Source organism: Megalobrama amblycephala, linkage group LG3 (genome assembly GCF_018812025.1).
Source record: "Megalobrama amblycephala isolate DHTTF-2021 linkage group LG3, ASM1881202v1, whole genome shotgun sequence".
NCBI lineage: Eukaryota > Metazoa > Chordata > Actinopteri > Cypriniformes > Xenocyprididae > Megalobrama > Megalobrama amblycephala.
In genome coordinates, this window is record NC_063046.1 from 2,565,117 (window position 1) to 2,586,926 (window position 21,810).

The 21,810-nt window shown below is 37.1% G+C and overlaps 2 protein-coding genes and 1 long non-coding RNA gene across 3 annotated transcripts; all 3 read left to right on the forward strand.

The window, feature by feature from the left end:
* Positions 1 to 1,902: 1,902 nt before the first annotated feature.
* On the forward strand, positions 1,903 to 11,630 carry LOC125263951 (macrophage mannose receptor 1-like). The gene is made up of 5 exons (XM_048183151.1): positions 1,903 to 1,960; positions 5,154 to 5,567; positions 6,888 to 7,241; positions 7,360 to 7,460; positions 11,313 to 11,630. The coding sequence occupies exons 1-5, from the start codon at positions 1,903 to 1,905 to the stop codon at positions 11,469 to 11,471; spliced, it is 1,086 nt and encodes a 361-aa protein (XP_048039108.1). The 3' UTR covers positions 11,472 to 11,630.
* Positions 11,631 to 12,666: 1,036 nt separating this feature from the next.
* On the forward strand, positions 12,667 to 16,057 carry LOC125264280. Its single transcript, XR_007184048.1, has 4 exons — positions 12,667 to 13,079; positions 13,192 to 13,217; positions 14,592 to 14,668; positions 15,906 to 16,057. It is a non-coding gene; the product is annotated as an uncharacterized LOC125264280 (long non-coding RNA).
* Positions 16,058 to 16,765: 708 nt separating this feature from the next.
* On the forward strand, positions 16,766 to 21,253 carry LOC125264279 (sterile alpha motif domain-containing protein 3-like). Its single transcript, XM_048183500.1, has 4 exons — positions 16,766 to 16,889; positions 17,608 to 17,760; positions 18,030 to 18,122; positions 20,908 to 21,253. The coding sequence occupies exons 1-4, from the start codon at positions 16,788 to 16,790 to the stop codon at positions 21,208 to 21,210; spliced, it is 651 nt and encodes a 216-aa protein (XP_048039457.1). The 5' UTR covers positions 16,766 to 16,787; the 3' UTR covers positions 21,211 to 21,253.
* Positions 21,254 to 21,810: the final 557 nt, after the last annotated feature.

Here is a 21,810-nt window from a genome sequence, read left to right on the forward strand (position 1 = left end):
AAATTCATGGTGTACAAAATTTGCTCAGCAAATGATGCACATCAATGTGTTTTTACACAAATGCAGAAACTCAGAGAAAAGAAAGGAGTGATTTGCATGGGAAATCATCAACACCTGTTTGGGAGAAGTTTCAGCCCCGACTCAATATGAGAATCACCGCTGGCAGCATCACTATTCCCATGAAGCGAGTGTCATATAGTGCACTATACTGTATGATGAAACAGAGAATCAACATGAGTGCGTGAACTAGGGCTTGCATAGACTAGTCGAGTGGTCGAGAGATCGACTACTTCAACCACTAGTCGGCGCTGTCGGAAACAATCGACTACTCGAGCGTGCATTAAAAAACAAAAAAGGGGAGCCAATTGATATCACACAAGAAGCAACGTGCAAACTTTGCGCAAGAGTTATGTCGGTGAAAGCTTAACCTCGGTCAGTATTCAAAGTGAATGTAAAAGGCTGCCTGCTGCTGCATTAATGGACCATATTCTCTCAGAGACGAATTTCAACATAATATGCTGATAACGGTATATAACTGTCTTAATTTATTCCATTATTTTTCTTGTGGGCCGTATAAACAAATGAGAATAATAGTATTTCGTGTTAAATAGGTTGTATTTTTTAAGTCGGTGCTTGAAGTTGCTCTTAAGTTTCACTGCAGTCAGTGTTAGGAAATTTATAGACTATTAATATATTAATATATTAATATTTAATTATAGGCCTATAATTCATTGTATAAGATGAGCTAATAGCCTAATCTTTTATTATCCTCACAGCACGTCAGTTATGCGGTGATGCGCTATGAAATTACTGCGGGGCAAATTTATTAATATTAATTTAATAATAAAAGTAGGCTAATCTAATAGTAATAATAATAGACTAGAAGAATGTAACAGGCCTACATTATTTGGAAATGCCAAATCCTCTGAATATTCCCAATATTTGATGCTTTTGACAATATCTCTGGATATCATCGATACATGATCATAGTCTGTTGACGCAACCTGGGTTATCGCTGGTTTATTTGGCTTTACTCTGTTACATGAAAATTAAAATATGTAATGTCATAATTATAATGTTTTGAGAGTTTACTTATAATTGTTGCATTAGGCTATGAATTAATAAACATTTATTGATAAGAACTATTTCATGTCTTTTCATTTACAGTAGCATGAACCACGAGTAGTCGAGTAACTCGAGTATTGTTTTGCTAAGAAATCAACTAGCAGAAATCAGTAGTCGTGCAACCCCTAACGTGAACAGAGGTCAAATCAGAGGTCATGAGCTGAACTTTGTCACAACTAACTTTCATCTAACACCTCAGTAAAAGCAAAACCTCAGTAAAAGCAATCACACATTAACAAGAGTACATATTGATTTTTTTTTATTTTAGCATCTTAACCCTGTGAAGCCTACTGTATTATATTTGATAAAATAAACTATAAGGCCTCTAAATTATCAACATGATCAAAACTTTGCTGTCGCACACAATCTACTACAGTCCTTCTGTCGTCTGATTGATAGTTTGGACATTATCAAGTAAAAGTCTTTTAGTATTGTTGGATACCAGATGTTAAATGTATCCAAAGTTCACTGGAGTTAGAAACGTTGGTGTCTTTTATTTCATTGAGTTCAGTAAGCTTCCATCTTGAGTAAATCACATGACATGAAGTTCATGGATTCACATGGAACAGATTCACAAGATGTAAATGGACAGATGTTGACAGATGGTCTTAAGTCATTAATGCATCCTAAGGAAAGGATTCAAAGGACATGGTTGGGTGTCCACTCAAACACCCACACCTCACCAATGCAAAAAAACAACCAAAAAAAACAAAACAAAGGAAGGACGTGAGGTCTACTTATAGACCTTGACGGAACTGCTGACTTGGCGAATAGAGGATGTCCAAAACTGGTCAACAAGGACCTGGCTGTGACACCGAGATCTACGGCCAAGGAGGTCAGTGTTGATGTAAATCACCTGGGGTAGAGAAGAGTCTCACTGGCTCATTAGGAGCAGATTTGGGGTGATGGGATCAAGGTCTGAAATGTTAGAAGAGGCATAATCTTTAAAATGTGCAAAAAATAACATTCATACATACACCAGCATATTCAGCTTGACAACAAAAAGAGATCCGTCTTTGCAAGCAGTTTCTGTGTTGAGCTTATTTTTGCAGTACGCTGCAATAAAAGCATTTAAAATGCACAAAATGTCTAATAAAAAAAGTAACACTAGTTAACTACATATTAGTTAACATGAACTAACAACGAATAATACTTCTACAACATTTATTAATCGTAGCTAATGTTAATCTAAACATTTACTAATACGTTTTTAAGATCAAAAGTTGTATATATAAAAATGAACATTTTTATCAACTAACATTAACAAAGGTTAGTAAATGTAAGAATACACCGATCAGGCATAACATTATGAGCACCTTCCTAATATTGTGTTGATCCCACTTTTGAGTCCTGACCCGTCGAGGCATGGACTCCTCTAGACCCCTGAAGGTGTGCTGTGGGATCTGCACCAAGATGTTAGCAGCAGATCCTTTAAGTCCTGTAAGTTGTGAGGTGGAGCCTCCATGGATCGGACTGGTTTGTTCAGCACATCCCACAGATGCTCCAATGGATTGAGATCTGGGGAATCTGGAGTTCAAGTCAACACCTCAAACTCGTTGTTGTGCTCCTCAAACCATTCCTGAACCATTTTTGCTTTGTGGCAGGAGCATTATCCTGCTGAAAGAGCCACAGCCACCAGGGAATACCGCTTCCATGAAAGGGTGTGCATGGTCTGAACAATGCTTAGGTAGGTGGTACATGTCAAAGTAACATCCTCATGGATGCAGGACCCAAGGTTTCCCAGCAGAACATTGTCCAAAGCATCACGCTGCCTCCGCCGGCTCGCCTTCTTCCCATAGTGCATCCTGGTGCCATGTGTTCCCCAGGTAAGAGACGCACACGCACCCGGCCATCCACATGATGTAAAAGAAAACGTGATTCATCAGACCAGGCCACCTTCTTCCATTGCTCCGTGGTCCAGTTCTGATGCTCACGTGTCCACTGTTGGCTCTTTCGGCGGTGGACAGGGGTCAGCATGGGCACCCTGACTGGTCTGCAGCTCCATACGCAACAAACTGATGCACTGTGTATTCTGACACCTTTCTATCAGAACCAGCATTAAGGAGCTTGTCTAGCCTTCCAGCCTTCAATGAGCCTCGGCCGCCCATGACCCTGTCTCCGGTTCACCACTGTTCCTTCCTTGGAGCACTTTTGATAGATACTGACCACTGCAGACCGGGAACACCCCACAAGAGCTGCAGTTTTGGAGATGCTCTGACCCAGTCGTCTAGCCATCACAATTTGGCCCTTGTCAAACTCACTCAAATCCTTACGCTCGCCCAGTTTTCCTGCTTCAACTTTGAGGACAAAATGTTCACTTGCTGCCTCATATATCCCTCCACTAACAGGTGCCGTGATGAAGAGATGATCAGTGTTATTCACTTCTGTCAGTGCTCATGTGTTATGCCTGATCGGTGTATATTGCTCATTGTTAGTTCATGCTAGTTAATATATTAACTTGTAAAGTATTACCAATATTTCATTTGTTGAGATCTGATGTTGATCAAATTTCACCACATAAAGACTGCAAATAAATGCAATGTTTTACAAAAAAAAACACACTATTTCAGTTTTTCCACTTTAGTTCAATGTGTTACTTGCCGCTTATTTAAATGTCTGTAAAATTGATTAGTAATTTCTACAAAACATTTTGCCAGTGTAGTTAAACGTCAATGTCTTATCAAAGTTATTTTTATTTGTATTGCTAATGCCAGCTGAGACATGTAAATGGCACACAATCAAACAAAAATGTTGTCATCTCCACCTTCACTAGGCCCTTTTTTGTATAATGGTGATAAATGTTACACCACTAAAATTCTTCTCTTATGCAAAAGTACAGGGAAATGAGCCTCAAGTGCTCATGCAAAGTAAATGGATGGTTCAAGGTAGATATGAACTCAATATATGCTATCATTGCTGTCCACAAAAATAAACAAATTATGTGTGCATATATTCAGTGCTTTTCAACACTGAAACAGAAGGGAAGATGCTAGTGCCTATTCATTTCCCTTTTGGTTGTTATTAAAAATCAAACAAACAAGCCAGCCCAGCCCAGGAGAGAAAAAGTAATGCAAAAGTAACATGACGCATATCTTTTAATAAAAAAAAAAAGTAAAAAAATTAGTTACTTTTTAGGGAGTAACGCAATATTGTAACACTACTTTTAAAAGTAACTCTCCCCAACACTGCACCTACATATACATTCATTTGTGATATACCTGTTTTATAATTGTTTAAAAAAGCAACTCTGATTTTACTATTTTCATGCTCTCTGATGCTATTTGAATGAAGAGCCTCATACTGCAGCAAAATCAGAATGTAAATCAGTAATCAGTCTCACTGAAGTATATACAGTATTAGACAAAAGGTTTTGCATAACGTAATGAATAAAGAGCAAGTAAAAGGCGAGTAAATAGAATTTTGAGGGCAGAAACTTAATATACTTGTGAGGAGCAGCTGGAAGCATCAAGCTTCAGTCGTCCGTAGCAGGTAAATCGGGGTCTGTTGGGATTTTTTGCATTTCTACTTTGCATTTGTCAAATTTAATAATGTTTCTATATTATCAATACAAGGCTTTGAATTAAAATGTATACAATGACATGAAGAAAACCTCTTTATCATGGATTTCCATTGTGATTTTTTGACTATTAAATATAGTAGTCAACATTTGAAGTGGATCAAAAAAGTTCATCAAAGTTGTCCTAAAACCTTCTTCTTAGGACAACTTCGATTAGCTTTTTTGATCCACTTCAAATGTTGACTACTGTAGTTTTGTTTAAAAAAATCTTTGTGACTTGAATGAAGCTGGTTCATTTAGGTGTTCACATATGAAACACAAGCCTAAAAGTGTTGACTAGAAACAATGATTGCACTTTCATTTGCAGAAAACTATCCAGCATTTTGTATACTTGTTGTTTATTTCTTTCAGTGAATACAAGAGTGAAGACAAGATGATGCTGGACATGATTCAGCTTGTTTTTGTGCTCGGTGAGTGTTAGTGTGGGGAACTACAGAATGAAACTTGTCAGATCAACTGATTTTCCTGCTGTTACGTCTGATCCCATCAACAGGAATTCTCTCGAAGACCTTGTGCGACCCATATCGCTTTATTCTGATCGAAGAGCCGAAGACCTGGTTGGAATCACAGTCGTACTGCAGAGAGAAACACTTGGACCTGGCTACGGTTCAGAGCGATGAAGACAGAGTCAAACTAAAGGAGGCAGCAGATGCTGCGAACTTCGACTCTTTTGCCTGGACTGGGTTCTACAACGGCATCCTTACTTGGCGTTGGTCTTATAAAAATGAGGCGATAAGCTATGTAAAGTGGGACTCCTTGGAGCCGGACACGTACCGCACACACGAGGCCTGTGCATTTATAAAGAAAAACGAACTATGGGGTGATACAACCTGCCTTGAAGAAAAATACTTTTTTTGTCAAACTGGTAAGAAATAATGCAACATGTTCACTTATAATCTGGATGTCTGTTTAGTCTCTTGTGCAAAGCTGTTTTCCTCATAATACTCATCCTCGCACACGTTAACCCAACCCGAACGTGTTCTTGAAATCTTGTTTTCCAGCAAAACATCCTTATAACGAGATTCATTTAATTCAGAAGTAGAACTGCATTGGATCTTAACACTTATTTTCAGAGACAATCTCAAATAAATTCAAATTTTCCACTTGTTTATGCTTGAAGTGAAAAAAAGGCAGTTCACTAGAATCTTGTTTTCCAGTAAAAAAAAAAATCCTTAACATACACTTAACTTAAAAGCAAATTTGCAATGCAAATTAACACTTGTTGAATAAGTACAAGTTTCACAATATAAGGCCTGCACCTTCACCTTTTGTGTCTTATTTTTCATTGAGTTATGCTTGAAATATTAATCAAAACCCACTTTGCATCCTCATATCAGGCAAAAGGTTCATGCAAACAAACAGCAACGTGAATCAGTAGCATGTCATCCCAGGTGAAAAAAAAAGTACACTTCTATAATATATACTTAAAGTGCTCTATTTTCGTGCACTAATTTTGTACTTAATATACTAAAAATTCTTCTTTAGTACTTCTTAAGATCATCTTAAGAAGTGTACTCAACTGTGCTATTTTGAGACAGCATAAAATATGCTTTTAATATACTATCTCTGTATATAAAAAATTTATTTAGATACCATTTGTAGTACACTATGGGTTCAAATGTACTATAAGTGGTATCTAAATACATTTTTTAAATACAGAGATAGTATATTAAAAGCGCATTTAAGTTCATATTTCATGATGTCTCAAAATAGCACAGTTGAGTACACTTCTTAAGATGATCTTAAGAAGTACTAAAGAAGAATTTTTAGCATATTAAGCACAAAATTAGTGCGCGAAAATAGAGCACTTTAAGTACATACCCTTTTTTTCACCTGGGATTTCATACATGCTTTTAAAGCATTAAAAACATTCAGCATGCACTTTTATCCAAAGCAACTTATAACTGATGCAAGCAATTTATCATGAGAACTTACAATATTTGCACAATGTCAAGCTGCAAAAACAAGCTCGATTAGTATAAAAGATCAGATGCTTCTGATCTAACACAGCAATTAATCAGGATTTACAGGTGAATAAAAAAAAAAAAACAGACCATTCAACACTAATCACACACACAAAAAAACAAAGCTATAATTTTCTAAGCAAGCTTTTTCTTTTGAGGACAAGTTTTAATCACAAACACTTTCTTTAGCACTTCTGACCACAAATCTGAATCCTTTACAGACAAGAGCATAATCGCAGAAAAGTTTCAGTATATCCAAATGAGCATGAAGTGGCGTGACGCTCAACTTTACTGCAGAACGAATTACATAGACCTGGCCACGATTACAGACGACACGGAGAACAAGGCCCTCGCAGGCATCATTACTGACAATAACGGTGAGGACGCATGGATCGGCTTGTCCAAGAACTTGTGGCTTTGGTCAGACCAGACCAACGTGTCATGGTCTTTGGTCAAATGGGAGCCCGGACAGCCAGACAACATCGATGGTTGGGAAGAGTGTGCGAGTGCAGGTACTGAAGGACAGATGGCTGACGTCTCGTGCTCAAATCTACAGTTCTTCTACTGCAAAGCCCGTGAGCTCCTGTATTTCTCTCATCTGCAGATCAATTCCATTCTGCAGTGTTGGCAAAGTAATTGATCTGCTTGCAATATTAATTATTAATTAAAATAATTAATGTTTGTATCTCTCAGCTGATGATCCACCAGTTAGGAAAATAAATCTTGTCAGAGTTGCGGTGAAATCAGCTGGATATCTGAACGAATATGCAGTAATGGCAGCCATTGAAAAGAAGGTGAGATGTATGATTATTAATATACCATAATAGTTTTTATGAGCATTTTGAACTGGATTTTATTTTATATATTTTCCATTGTAATTTTTTTTTTTTTTGTATACACACACACACAATTCAATTTTAGTCATTTTAGTACTCCACCTTAAACTAAACTGTGATTAAAATGTATAATCTAATTAATTACATGATGCCTATTAATTAACCGCACATCATATTTGGCTGAGAAATTACACCCAAGAGATCATTTAAAGTCATTATTGTGTTAATTGAGAAAAGCGTCTAATAGACATCACAAAAGTAGCTTTAGAAAGAAATATTTTATGTGATTCAACAGAGAATTTATTACACAAACAACTCAACCTGAGTTGGTATTTAGATATACTTACAACATTCTTCAAAATATCTTCTTTTATGTTCCGCAAAAAATAAATAAATAAATAAATAAATATATATATATATATATATATATATATATATATATATATATATATATATATATATATATATATATATATATATATATATATATATATATATATATATATATATATATATATATATATATATAAATAATTTTTTTTTTTTTTTTTTTTTTAAGTGGTACTCCTAATAAGAAACTAAAACTGGCAGTAGGTAGTGGTAAACGTATAATAGAGTGAGTCATTAGCCGTTTCTCAATATGTGTTCTTGTGAACTTGTGAAACGTCATCAGTCACTGCCCTCTGTTCCAATTCAATGTTCACATCTAGCCAAGTACAGTTAAAATCCCCGGATGTGTTCTTAATCCGCTCATTTTATCGAGGATGCATCGAGATGTGTCTTGTGCGGACTTGAGACAGCCAGGTATCCCAGAATGCATTTCGCACTAACCAGCAAGCGTCAATAATAATAGTGTAATTTAAACATATTACTATTTTTTATGTCATGATATGTAGTTTTTCAGGCAAGAATGTACTGGTTTAAAGCTCAAATCTGTGGTTTATTGATAAAGATAGCGCCTATTTGAAATTTTGATCTAACGTTTTTGTGAGATCCAGGTGATCGACGGGTGCTCATGTACCCGCTGAGAACAGCCATACCTCGGCTAGTTCTTCTGAAGTTTGCCGCTGGCTCTGATGTCTCTGTAGTGGTTATACATGAGATAATTCATCTAACAGGCGATCTTTGGTCTCAATCTATCATTTGTTCATAACATTATATATTTAGGCTATTTAATTTACTGTCGTAACCTACTTAAAGTCCTGACTTGTACGTTTGACTAAATTTTTTGCTTTATTTGACTCATACCTTTTACTTATACTTTTACAGTATAATGGCTATTATCATTAAAACTGATATTTATAACTATATATATATTATATATTATATTAATAACTGATAATCAGAGAATGCACATATTGCCTGAACCACATATTAATGTTTAATATTTTTAAAATGTAAACAGGCAGGGTTGCAGTGTTTTATATTTCGTTTTGTTCGAAATACTATACATGCAGTGAAGATAATCATGAACGCGTTGCCTAAACCACATTTGTGAGGCTTTAAGATTTTTTAAATGAAAATATAGCAATGTTTTATCACTTATTTTGCTTTATTGCTGCTAAAAATATACATACAGAGATAATCGGAGAAGCCAGAGCAAGCTGAGTGACGCAATCAAGAATGTTGTTGTACCATTTGCAGAATCACCTGACTTGTGTTCTCCCGTCCTCGGGAGTCCATTTTCCTGAGTCGAACTTGCCAAGTCTGAACTACGAAGAGCACAAGTCCGAACTTTGCATACTTGGTATTGAGAAATGCCCATTGAGTCATTCATTCATTCATTCGATTCGTTCAAACAGCTGATTCATTCAGGAATTAAATAAATGGCTCTTTTTATGAATGGGCCATTGAATCATTGGTTCAACCAGATTGATTTGCTCAAATTGGACTCATTCAGAAACAAAACAGCGTAGTGTGCTGCTCGCCTCGGAGACACACAATATCTTCTCTGACTTTAAAGGTAATATTTTCACTGGCAAAATTGAGCAAAATCAGACAATTCTGTCTCTAAAATAACTAGGGCTGTTCCGATTCCGATACTAGTATCGGACATACCACTGATACCAGAAAAAATTCTAGCATCGGTATCGGCGAGTAATTAAACTCATGTACCGATCCGATACCATTTTCTTAAACAATATCTAGTTGTGCCCGCTATCTTTGCTTAACGCAGCAAATCGGAAATCAATTCTTCTCAGAATGCAAACACAGGAAGTTGTGCTGTGTTGCCATAAGCAACCACTGTTTTAGAGCAGCGAAGAAGTGAAAAACAGGGTTATTTATTAGAAATAAAACTAAATAAGATGCTAAACTAATTATTTTAAAGTGAATCTGAAGCCTACCTTTCTCATTCGGCAGTTTCCATTTTTGAGAGGAATGCTAAACTATTAGGCTATTTATTATGTAGCCTAAGCTTTGTACTTCACTCGCATTATTGACAACATCCTTCACGTAACAGCACAGTCAGGCGTGGTCACGGGACGGCAGATTGTTTCACAGAATTGAATTGAGCAGTGTAAAGTTTTATATGTTTGGTTGATTGTATTTTATTTGAATATTTAACAGCTGCGATATCAAGTAAGCAATGCAAGAATTTGTGTGCGCGCGCATGAGGCGCCGGCGCGACCTCTGGAACGTTTTTTCCTAAACTGTACTCCATAATTTATGGTTTATGGTCGTAATTTAAAAGCCAGACATAATTCATACATTTACAAAAGACATTTAAATAACGAAAACAAGCAGAATGTCTGTTTCCTTTCCTAGATGGTTGGAGTGCGCCACAATGAACCACTTTTGTTTTGTTAATCTGTAGACCTAATTATATGGTGAAATATTTCCCATAGCCTATAGGCCTAAATATTCCCTTTTATTGTATATGTGTTATGTTAGCCTATAGTTTTATTCTGAACCGCTGCATGTGCGTGATGTGGCGTTGTGTGAACTCATGTTCTACATATCCTGTAATTTTTGCTGGTTTCAAAACGCACAACAAGCTGCATATTAGCGTACTTGACATTCATTTTCACTTAAATGTAGGCCTAATGGTGACATATATCATCAGAAAAACTAATGCAAGGGCATTGCCATTGTGACTAACCTATGATGACTTGACAGCTGGGCTGAGCGCGTCAGCGCGTGAGCTCACTGTAGAGCCCGAGCGCGGGCATTTCACTCGTTGGATGCGTCAGCGTCACATTTGCATAGGCTGTACTATTTGAATTCGTGATTGGTTGACTGCCAAATCAAAATTTTAAATAGAACAAAAAAATAATGTTACTAACGGTTAATGGCCATTTCAAATGAGCATTTCTGTTCAAAACGATTAAAGTTTTTTGATTCAGTTTTCGTTTCCATTCTGGTCAAAACTTTGTTCGTTTCCGGTTTTCGTTCCTTGAACCGGTTCAGAGCTCTGCACCCAGGTATCGGATCAGTACTTGGTATCGGCCGATACCCTGAGCTCAGGTATCGGAATCGGTATCGGGAATGGAAAAGGGGTATCGGAACATCTCTAAAAATAACAATATTAACTTTTTATTTCTTGAACTGTTGTATAAAATCAATTTCACATTTGAACTTGAGCTATTCAAGACAAAAACAGCACTTGTGTGATATTGCTTAACTACATCATATAAATATGCGACAAAAACTCATACAGGGGCATTTTTGCCCTGATATCTTGATTTTTAGGGTCAATATAACTGCATTCTATAGGCTTCATCACTCAGCGAGTTGTTGCCCTGCATCATGTTTGTCACGATCAGCTGTATAAATGTATATTCACTAATCACTCCTGAACTCTTGTCACAGGTGAATCAGATGCTCTCAGAGCAAATGATGGACACTGGATCCAACGTAACATGGCGAGTCCATCCTGATGGGAAGATCTTCCATTTGCAAGAAAATCACACACAAAAGACAACAACAACAACAGCAGCATGTGAAGAGAAAGAGCCGATGGAAAGTTAGACACTCTGAAACGTGCAATGACTTCTATAAACATTTATGAAACTTTAGAGGTATATATAATAAATGAGATTAATATGTTTAACTACATCACATTTAATGTTATTGCTTTGATGCTTTACATACTGCACAAATATTTATGAATAAAAATAAAAATGTACAAATAAGATCAAATGCATTTCAAGTTATTTAATGGAAAACTTAAATATATTTAGTGCTCATGCATACATTGGTTTCAATATATTGCTATAATGTATCATTTGTTTAGAAAAACAACAATCTAGTCTTAGGCTCCTCCAAGTACCTTAAAGTAATTTAGTGTTTAATTATTTTGAAACACTGGATAACATTTGAAAATAAGTAATGATTTAGACAATAAGTGATTATTTTCTAGTTTCTGTTTTTATCAATGCATTCAACAAAAAGTGTATTCTTTGAAATGTGTATCATATTTAATAAACAACAGACATCAAGGTCTTTTAGTAAATTAGATTATGGAAATTGGCATGAAGATATTAAGATCATGATGTTCTGTAAAGCTGCTTTGAAACAATATTTGTGAAAAATCACCCTATACCCTCATTCATTATTCCCTACACACTGTTAGCCCAGATTTAATATCTACAAAAACAGTTTAATTGCAACATACTTAATTTTTTTAAGATTTAGTGCAATACTGTAAAAATGTAAGTAAATTCTACTACTTCTGCAGACATAGTTGAATGTGTGAATAACTTTAAGTTTAATGGATTAAATTTAAAAAGTTTTTCAACTGACCACACCCATCCACCCACCCCAGTTAGCTGTTGAGAAGTTTTAGACGACGCCATTTTCATGTGGTTGCAGCTGCATGTGGTTTCGTAGAGTTGTTGGTGAGTAGTTAGAATATAATCATTTAAATCAGCTTTTTGTTCTGTTGAGAGGCTGAGAGGCTGTTTATGAGTATAAAAAACACTGTTTTAAGTGTGTTTCGCATTTTTTACTCGTGTTCGGGTCCTAGGCTACTTCAACATCTGACACGACAGGCAAATTCGGCTGGCATAGTCATGACATCGGCTGGGTGATTGGGAGTAATGAAAAACACAATTTAAGGAATTTCCCTGGCCAACTTGCAAGATTATTCACTTGCGCAGTGAACACGATACCACTTGAATAACGTTATCTTGTGTGGCGTTCTCCGCGGCCTTTTGTAGTCTGTTTATTGTTACATTTTATTTTTTAAGAGCTGTTTGCGAGCACTACAAAAATTGTTAAACGGGTTGCGATATTTTCACCGACTAGGCTTTTTACGTGGTTGGCGTGGGCATGGTCCCGTTTTACCCGTGCGAGTTCGCCTCGCATAATTCATCGCGCCAAGCCTGAACTCACGTGAGGCGAGCTCCGCAGCCCTTTTTCGTCTGTGTATTGTTCTCGCTGTTTCATCGAGGGATTGTTTGCGAGCGTAGAAAACATACTTTAAACAGACGATGTTATTTCCAGATGTCATATAGTTGTTTTTGTCACTGGCCTGCAGCAGACACGGTCCCGTTTGATCCCATCTGAAGTGCTGCGTTTTAAACGTGTTTCCAGTGGAGCAGAAAGTTCAACAGCGTGACAAATTTAATAAATCTGGTGAGTGAATTTAAACTAACTTTAAAAACCAAGTTTTATTTAATGTTGAATTAATGTTTAAATGCAAACACAGATGAACGCTCTCTAACAGTAAATTTGTTTTGTGTTTCAGGTTGCAGGAAGGCATGCACTGGAAGTGTAAGTATTGTTCTTTTAACTGTGAAAAAAGATCACAGTTATTTAAACATTACAGACTGAAACATGGCAGTTATGCTAGAAATGAGCCATTTCCATGTTTGCATCAGGAATGTCTATGCACTTTTAAATCGTTTAATGCCTTAAAAGTGCACTTATCCCGCTTTCACTCCAAACCGTCTGGTCAGCAGAGTGTAGATGTACCAGTTAAGTTTAGCTGTCTGTCTTGTGGGTTTGCCGAGTATTGTTCTGAGGCTGATTACTTAATTCACTTGCACACTGCACATTTAAAAGTAAATCATAAAGTCAAGTGCCCTTACAAACAGTGTAACTTTGAAAGCAGTGTCTATTCCACATTCAAAGCGCACAAGAGCAAGTTACACAAGGAACAGAACTGGAAAAGATTTAAATCAGAAATCATTGGTCATTATTACACAAGCCCTGACAGTGATGCTGCAGAAGAGCAAATGTCACATGCTGAAGATCTGGAAGATTTAGAAGCCCTGAGTGAAGAAGACAGCAATAATGATCTTCCTGATTTAGAAAAACAGCTTGAGCACAACTTGGCATCTCTTCTGTTAAAGATGCAAAGTGTTTTGAACATACCAGAGAGTTCTGTACAAGAAGTCGTAGAACAGCTTTGTCAGATTCATAAACTATCACAGCCACTTTTGCACAACAGAGTCAGGGCTGTGTTAAGTAAATATCCTGACATGGATGAAACTCTTGTAAGAGAGGTTACAAGTGTTGTGTCAGAAGGTAACATTATGCATTTTTTGGCAAAAGATGGACCCTTAGGAACTGCTAAAAGAAGAGCAGCCTATGTACGCAGAGAGTTTCCTCTAGTAAACCCCATTGAATATGTTGTGGAGAAAGGACAAAAAGCACTTGCATATGTCCCCATTCTTTCCATGCTACAGAAGTTGCTTAACAAAACTGATGTGTTAAACCGAGCAATGTCAGAAAAGGTCCATGTGCTGCAGGAATACAGATCATATGTAGATGGGCAGTACTTTAATGAAAATTCTTTACTTACAAGAGATGATTTCACAATTGCTCTGGGACTTTACATAGATGACTTTGAAATTGCAAACCCACTAGGAACATCAAAGCTAAAACACAAAATGTGTGCTGTGTACTGGGTCATTGCCAACTTACCAGCAAAATATCGATCAACCCTCAACTCAATCCAGCTTGCTTTGCTGTGTAATTCGTCAACAGTCAAAAAGTGTGGTTATGCAAAAATTTTGCAACCACTTATTTATGATCTGAAGATATTGGAGCAAAATGGGGTTTACCTCGAAAAACTTGGTAAAACTGTGAGAGGTACAGCATTATTTGTTGCAGCTGATAATCTTGGTGCCCACTCTCTTGCAGGATTCCTGGAGAGCTTCTCTGTCGACAAGTTTTGCAGATATTGTTTGGCGAGCAGTGGAGACACTCAGCAGCAAGAGGTACGTTCTGGTTCCTTCCAGCTCCGAGAGAAAGACTCCCATAATAGGCAGGTGCAGGAAGTTAGACAGAACCCAGAATTGAGTCGAACCTATGGTGTCAAAGGTGCCTGCCCACTAACTGAGAATCTTGATCACTTTCATGTGGTCAGTGGGTACCCTCCTGACATCATGCATGATGTCTTAGAAGGGATTGTTCCAACCGAGTTGTCCCTGTGCCTTACAGACCTGATAGGCAAGAATTATTTCACTCTGGACATGTTAAATCATGCCATCAAATACTTTCATTACACATTTGCTGACAAAACAGACAGACCACAAGTGATTGGAAAGGGATTTTCCACCAAAGGTACCATTGGTGGAAATGCCCATGAGAACTGGTGTCTCATAAGGCTTCTTCCATTTCTCATTGGTAGCTATGTCCCTGAGGGTGACGACACTTGGGAAATTCTCATGCTTCTCAAGGACATTGTTGAGCTAGTTGTGGCACCACGGCATACTGAAGAGACACTGCATTTCCTGGAATGTAAGATAGCAGACCACAGACAGCTGCTGCAGTCAACATTTCCTGATTTCCGTTTAAAGCCTAAACATCACTATATAGAACATTACCCTCAGCTAATAAGGAAATTCGGGCCCCTGTGTGAAGTTTGGACAATGCGCTTCGAGGGGAAGCATAAATTCTTTAAAAGGTCAATTCGCAATGCACAGAATTTCAAAAATGTTGCGATGACACTTGCTACCAAACACCAGAAAGCAAACAGTTACCATCTTGATTGTAGCTCATTTTTCAAACCATCAGTTGAAGTCTCAAAGGTCACCCCAATTTTGCTTGCCTCTTTCCCCATGAATGTTCAGAGTGTAATCACTCAAAACATTCAGGATCATTCTGGATCTGTTTTTAATGCATCGTCTGTCTGTTTAGATGGAATCAAGTATAATCCAGGCATGATTCTCTGTACTGGCTCTTGCTCAGGTCTCCCTGAATATGCCCAAATTGAGAAGATTGTTGTGGCTAACACAGAAATTTTGTTTGTTTGCCACAAAATGACAGCATGGTACTCTGAGCACTTTAGATCGTACCAACTTCTCTGCAGTGATGTCACCTCGATGTGTGTGGTTAGGGTTTCAGAGCTGAATGATGTCTTCCCATTATCAGCATACAAGGTGCAAGGAGAACTTATGGTGACACTGAGACGATATGTTATCTGCTAAAAATGTCTTTATTATTTTTTCCCAGATGGCTGTCCAACAGAAACTAACCATGAGAGTTATTGTCACTGATGGAGATATAAGAAAAATGACTATGACAACACGGCCTGACAGACTTGAAGATTTGATTGGATGGCTCAAATCCACCCTCCAAACGAACTACAGCTTCTCTTTACAGTACCAAGATCCTGAATTTAACAATGAACTATGCAATCTTACAGATCTTTCTGAGCTTCCGGATAAGCCTACCATCAAAATCATCCCCATAATTGAGCTTGAACTATTTGCTTCACAAAGTGAATGTTTTAGTGAAACATGCAGCCTGGCAGACACAGAGATCCTGTCTGTCTCTTCTATGGATAGAAGTTCTCAGTGGCCAGATGTATTTTCTATTCCAAAATTTTCAGTTGATGTCGAGTATCGACTTCGTCAAGGCAACCTGCTGTATCTGAGGGATGAAACCAATCTGAAAGTCCCAAAAGAGATGAAACATGATATTCTGGAGAAACTTGCTGAGGCCATCTATGAATTTAAAGCATATCCAACGAAGGAAGAATTTGATGCTGTTGCAAAATCCTTGGTACAAACACACCCATGTCTGAAAGAGCCAGGGTCATCCTCTGGTTGGGAAGGATGGAAAAATAGTTTAAAATTCAAGATGGGTAATTATAGGACCAAAATGCGCCAGCTGGGTCGACTTGAAGTCACTATCAATGCTGGTAAACGTGGGAGGCACACTGCAATTGGCAACCCTCCCAACAAAGACATCAAGAAGCCTAGGAAAGGGGAAATAAATTTCTTACCTGAAAATCCAGAGGGGATGGATGACAAGAACCTAGAAGGAGTTCGTCAGGTTCTTGTTAATGAAATGAAGAAGACAAAGCCAAATGGATCCCTTGTCAAGCAACACATGGACATGACATTTGCTCTTCGCAGAAAAGAAGTTGTTAATGAGAAGCCTCACATCAGCCAGATGATTCTTCGATGGCCAGCTCTGTTTACAGAGAGTCAGGTACAGTATGCAAGAATTTTTTTTTTTATTGTATTGACTTACACCAGTGGTTTTCAAACCTGTCCCGGAGGCACCCCAGCTCTCCACATTTTGTGTCTCTGTAATGAAGGTTCTTTGTGTAATGGGAAGGAAGAGGACAGGGATCGGCTTTGGGCTGCTGACAGTTTATCTCACAGAGAAAAATATCAAACACATAAACAAAAAGACGGTCAACGCACACTAATAATTCCACATCCAAGGACGGGCTTCACTCCACGCACGAGCACAGCTCACTCAGTTACTGTCAGCAGTCCCTCTCTCTCTCTCAGCTCCTGCTTCTCCTGGCGTTTTACCGCTCCATGCCAATTACTGGAACGAGAAACAGGTGTTCGTGATTTAATTCAACCCGTTCAATCACCGCACATCCCCAGACACTCCCTCCTGTGCAGACCCCGCTAAACCACGCCCCCCTGCCACAGTCTCCCTCATTTACACACATGATCTAACTCTTCAGCTTGTTAGTTTAGACCGCAAGAACTAAATTGGGTGTGTCTGAAACTGGAGCCATACAAAATGTGCAAGGCTGGGGTGCCTCCAGGACAGGTTTGAACACCACTGGACTACACAAATAGGTATAAATGACAATGGGCATGTATAACCATTAGGGGTGGTCAGCACTGTGACACAAATCATGTGGCATTGACCATGGCTTAATATGGTTTGACGTTTTATATTTTAGGTTTATTACGAGTTCAACCGAGTAGTGGGTAAAAATCTCAGAGAGAGCTTCTTTGATGCTCTTGACCGTTACTCTCCAAATCTAATGGACATCTTCAGAAAGAAGAAAGGCCTTGCTGGTCAGCTTTTGGCTGAGCTTTTACGTAAGACAAAGGTGGGTTTATTTGTCTACATCAGTCTACCTTATTCCTCCTGTTTTTTTGTCATTCCTCTGTATTCTTTACTTGTCTGTCCACTCTTGTTTCTACTTTTTCTTTCTCTTGTTTCTCTCTTCTCTGTTGTCTCCCTTTACTCCCCTTTCTCCTTTTATGTTTGTCATTTCGTCTTGTCCTCTTCTTTACTTCCCAAACTCTAAAAATTATTAATTAAATGCATTTGTGTATTCCAACCAAACTGTTTTACAATATCTGCCATATCTTCCAGACCACTGAGCCAACAGATGTTCGGTCCCTTTGCCTTCGTGGACTGCCAGTCATTTTGGGGGATGATCCTTCCACCTTCTTTAAGACCTGCTCCGTAAGTTATTCAATTTTTTTGGTAAATTTTCCAGGTACAAAGTAAAATATTATTTCATTAATGAAGATTGCCTGCTGCTAATTTTCATTATCTTCCAAAATTTTATTTTCAGTATTTTAACCATTTTTAAATAGTTGCATTACTGGTTAATGTTGGGACAGATTGAAAATATTTATTTAAAAAAAAAAAGTAATTTTTTTTTTTTTTTTTCTTCCCCAGTTTAAATTGTTGGTTCACCAAAAAATGAAAATCATTAGTTATTAGTTATTCAAACATATTCTAAACCAATATGACTTACCTCAATTTGTGTTCTGAACATGAATGTATTTTAATGATATCTGTTTGTCTGTTCCTCCACTGTCAGTCTATGCAACTAGCACTTTTAATGTCCAGAAGGGTAAATGCATCATTTAAGAAATCCAGGTGACTCCAGTGCTTTAATCATGCCTGTGGTGCTCTTGTGAACATGTGCCAGAGAGGAATATTTTGTTAAAGGATTAGTTTACTTTCAAATAAAATTATAACATTTTCCTAATTTACTCACCCCCATGTTTAAATGTATATGCTTTATATAAACAAATGTTCACTTCAAAAAAGCTTGCCCTCCATGTTCTACACCTTCCCTATTCTACTTACAGAAAAAATAGAGCTGGCGCTGCTTTCTTTCCGTAAGTAGAATAGGGAGACGTAGGACATGCAGCGTAAGCTTTTTGAAGAATATGTAAGTGCGTTTTTGGTGGAACCACTTGGAAGGCGATCATGTGTTTATTTGAAAATGAACTAATCCTTTAATAATAATATTTTTGTTGCTGTTGTTATTGTTGTTATAATAATAATAATAATAATAATAACTATTATTATTATTATCTTTTTTACTGGGCACATAGTTTTTGTGTTGCTTCATTAAGCCACTAGATAACCACTGGAGTCCCATGAATTATTTTAATGATATATTTGCAACCTTTTTGGACCTTAAATGTGCTATTTGCATAGGATGTGAGTGGAAGAACACAACTTGTATTTCATTAAAAATAAAAAAAGACATGAGGGTGAGTAATTAAAGGGATAGTTCACTCAAAAATGAAAATTTGATGTTAATTTGCTTACCCCCAGGGCATCCAAGATGTAGGTGACTTTGTTTCTTCAGTATAACACAAATGATGATTTTTAACTGCAACCGCTGCTGTCTGTCAGTCAAATAATGCATGTCAATGGGTACAAAATCTAAAAAAGTAAAAAAATAAAAAAAAATAAAAAAAATAAATGCACAGACAAATCCAAATTAAACACTGCGGCTCGTGACGATACATTGATGTCCTAAGACACGAAACCATCGGTTTGTGTGAGAAACCGAACAGTATTTATATCATTTTTTACCTCTAAAACACCACTATGTCCAACTGCCTTGAGCATCCGGTGCGTGAGATGTGTATGTGCTCTGGTGTAGTTTAAAGGGTTAGTTCACTTTCAAATAAAATTTCCTAATAATTTACTCACCCCCATGTCATCTAAGATGTTCATCTTTCTTTCTTCAGTCAAAAAGAAATTAAGGTTTTTGATGAAAACATTCCATGATTTTTCTCCTTATAGTGGACTTTAATGGCCTCCAAACGGTTGAAGGTCACAATGTCAGTTTCAGTGCAGCTTCAGAGAGCTTTAAACGATACCAGACGAGGAATAAGGGTCTTATCTAGCAAAACATTTTCTAAAAAAAAAAATACAACTGTATATACTTGATAAACACAAATGATCACCTTCCCTATTCAACTTGCGTAACGAGTGCCAGTTCCGTTTTTTCCAAAAGTTGAATAGGGAAGGCATAGGACATACAGCGTAAGCTTTTTGAAGAATACAGAAAGCGGAAGCACGTGCAATGCAATCATTTGTGTTTATCAAGCATATACATTTGTATTTTTTTTAGAAAATGGCCGATCGTTTCGCTAGATAAGACCCTTATTCCTCGTCTGGTATCATTTAAAGCTCTCTGCAGCTGCACTGAAGCTGACATTGTGACCTTCAACCGTTTGGAGGCCATTAAAGTCCACTATAAGGAGAAAAATCATGGAATGTTTTCATCAAAAACCTTAATTTCTTTTTGACTGAAGAAAGAAAGATGAACATCTTAGATGACATGGGGGTGAGTAAATTATCAGGAAATTTTATTTGAAAGTGAACTAACCCTTTAAACTACACCAGAGCACATACACATCTCACGCACCGGATGCTCAAGGCAGTTGGACATAGTGGTGTTTTAGAGGTAAAAAATGATATAAATACTGTTCGGTTTCTCACTCAAACCGATCGTTTCGTGTCTTAGGACATCAATGTGTTGTCACAAGCCGCAGTGTTTAATTTGGATTTGTCTATGGAAGTTTTTTTGACTCAAAGATTTTGTTGCCATGCATTATAAGACTGACAGATGGCAATGGTTGCAGTTAAAAATCATCATTTGTATTCTACTGAAGAAACAAAGTCACCTACATCTTGGATGCCCTGGGGGTAAGCAGATAAACATCAAATTTACATTTTTGGGTGAACCCAACTCTGCGTATGTGAAGGGAAAACTTCATTGTATTTTGATTTTGAAGGACAGTGCTAATTTAATTTATACATTGCAAGTATTGGTTGCAAAATTGCCATAAATGTGGCCTGACATTAAAGGAGAACATTTGTTCTGTTTTGTGCATGACTTACTTAGACTGGTATTGATTGTGTGTTGGATATAGGTTTCAGTTGTCAACACAGAATTATTTAACTTGCATGATCTTGTTTCTTTCATTGTTAGGATATCACTGACGAGGACTCATTCCAGCAAATTCCAGTAGGAATCCTCTGCGTTGATGCAGAAACTCCACAACTGAACCCTTCCCAAGTGGCCATCATCTTGGAAGGGAATTCCGTTATGGAACCAGACAACCTGCCTCAGGCCTTCTGTCTAACTTTTGGACTTATTTATGGCCTTCACTTGGACTATCCTAAGTGCATGAGAAACACTTTTAATTTCATCCAGCAGGTGTTCCTTAATCTTGGAAAGGTGGAGCTGGCACCAAAAATTCAATCCTTAAAAAATCTGCTCACAATTATGTAAAATGGTGTCGTCCACTAGTCATCATTTTTTTTTTTTTTTTTTTTTTTTTTTTTTTTTTTTTTCTGTGTTCCGTGGAAAAAAAAAAACCTCAAGTCAGATTTTGTTATAAGTGCTTTTATTCACAACAGTAAAAAATAAGGTGCCTTGTACTTTTTTTTTAATTTATTTTAATTTTTATTTATTTATTTTTAAATACTTTGCAGTGTTGCACTTTGAAAATAATCCAAGCACACATTTGTGCACTCACTCTGATAGTTCAGCAGACCTGAAGAAGGGTAAAAGAGTCTATAAATGTTTTTTTTTTTTTTTTTTTTTTTTGAGAGAGTGAGTGATGGCAATAACAAAACTAAAGTATTTTGAACTGAGGTGTGAAAAAAAAAAAAAAGTTTGTTATATATGTACAGTACGTTCATGTGACGTTATGTTCATACAGCATGTTCATGTGCTTAATTGCAGATGTTTAAAGAACCTGTCATGTTCTCAGGGGAACAGCTCAAAAAAGCTTTTGATTAAGACTTGATATTCTGTTTGAGTAGATGCACTTTTAGAGAGGAAAAAAGGTGGAAACCTTTTAAACTTAAGGGCAAACTTGTTTAAAAC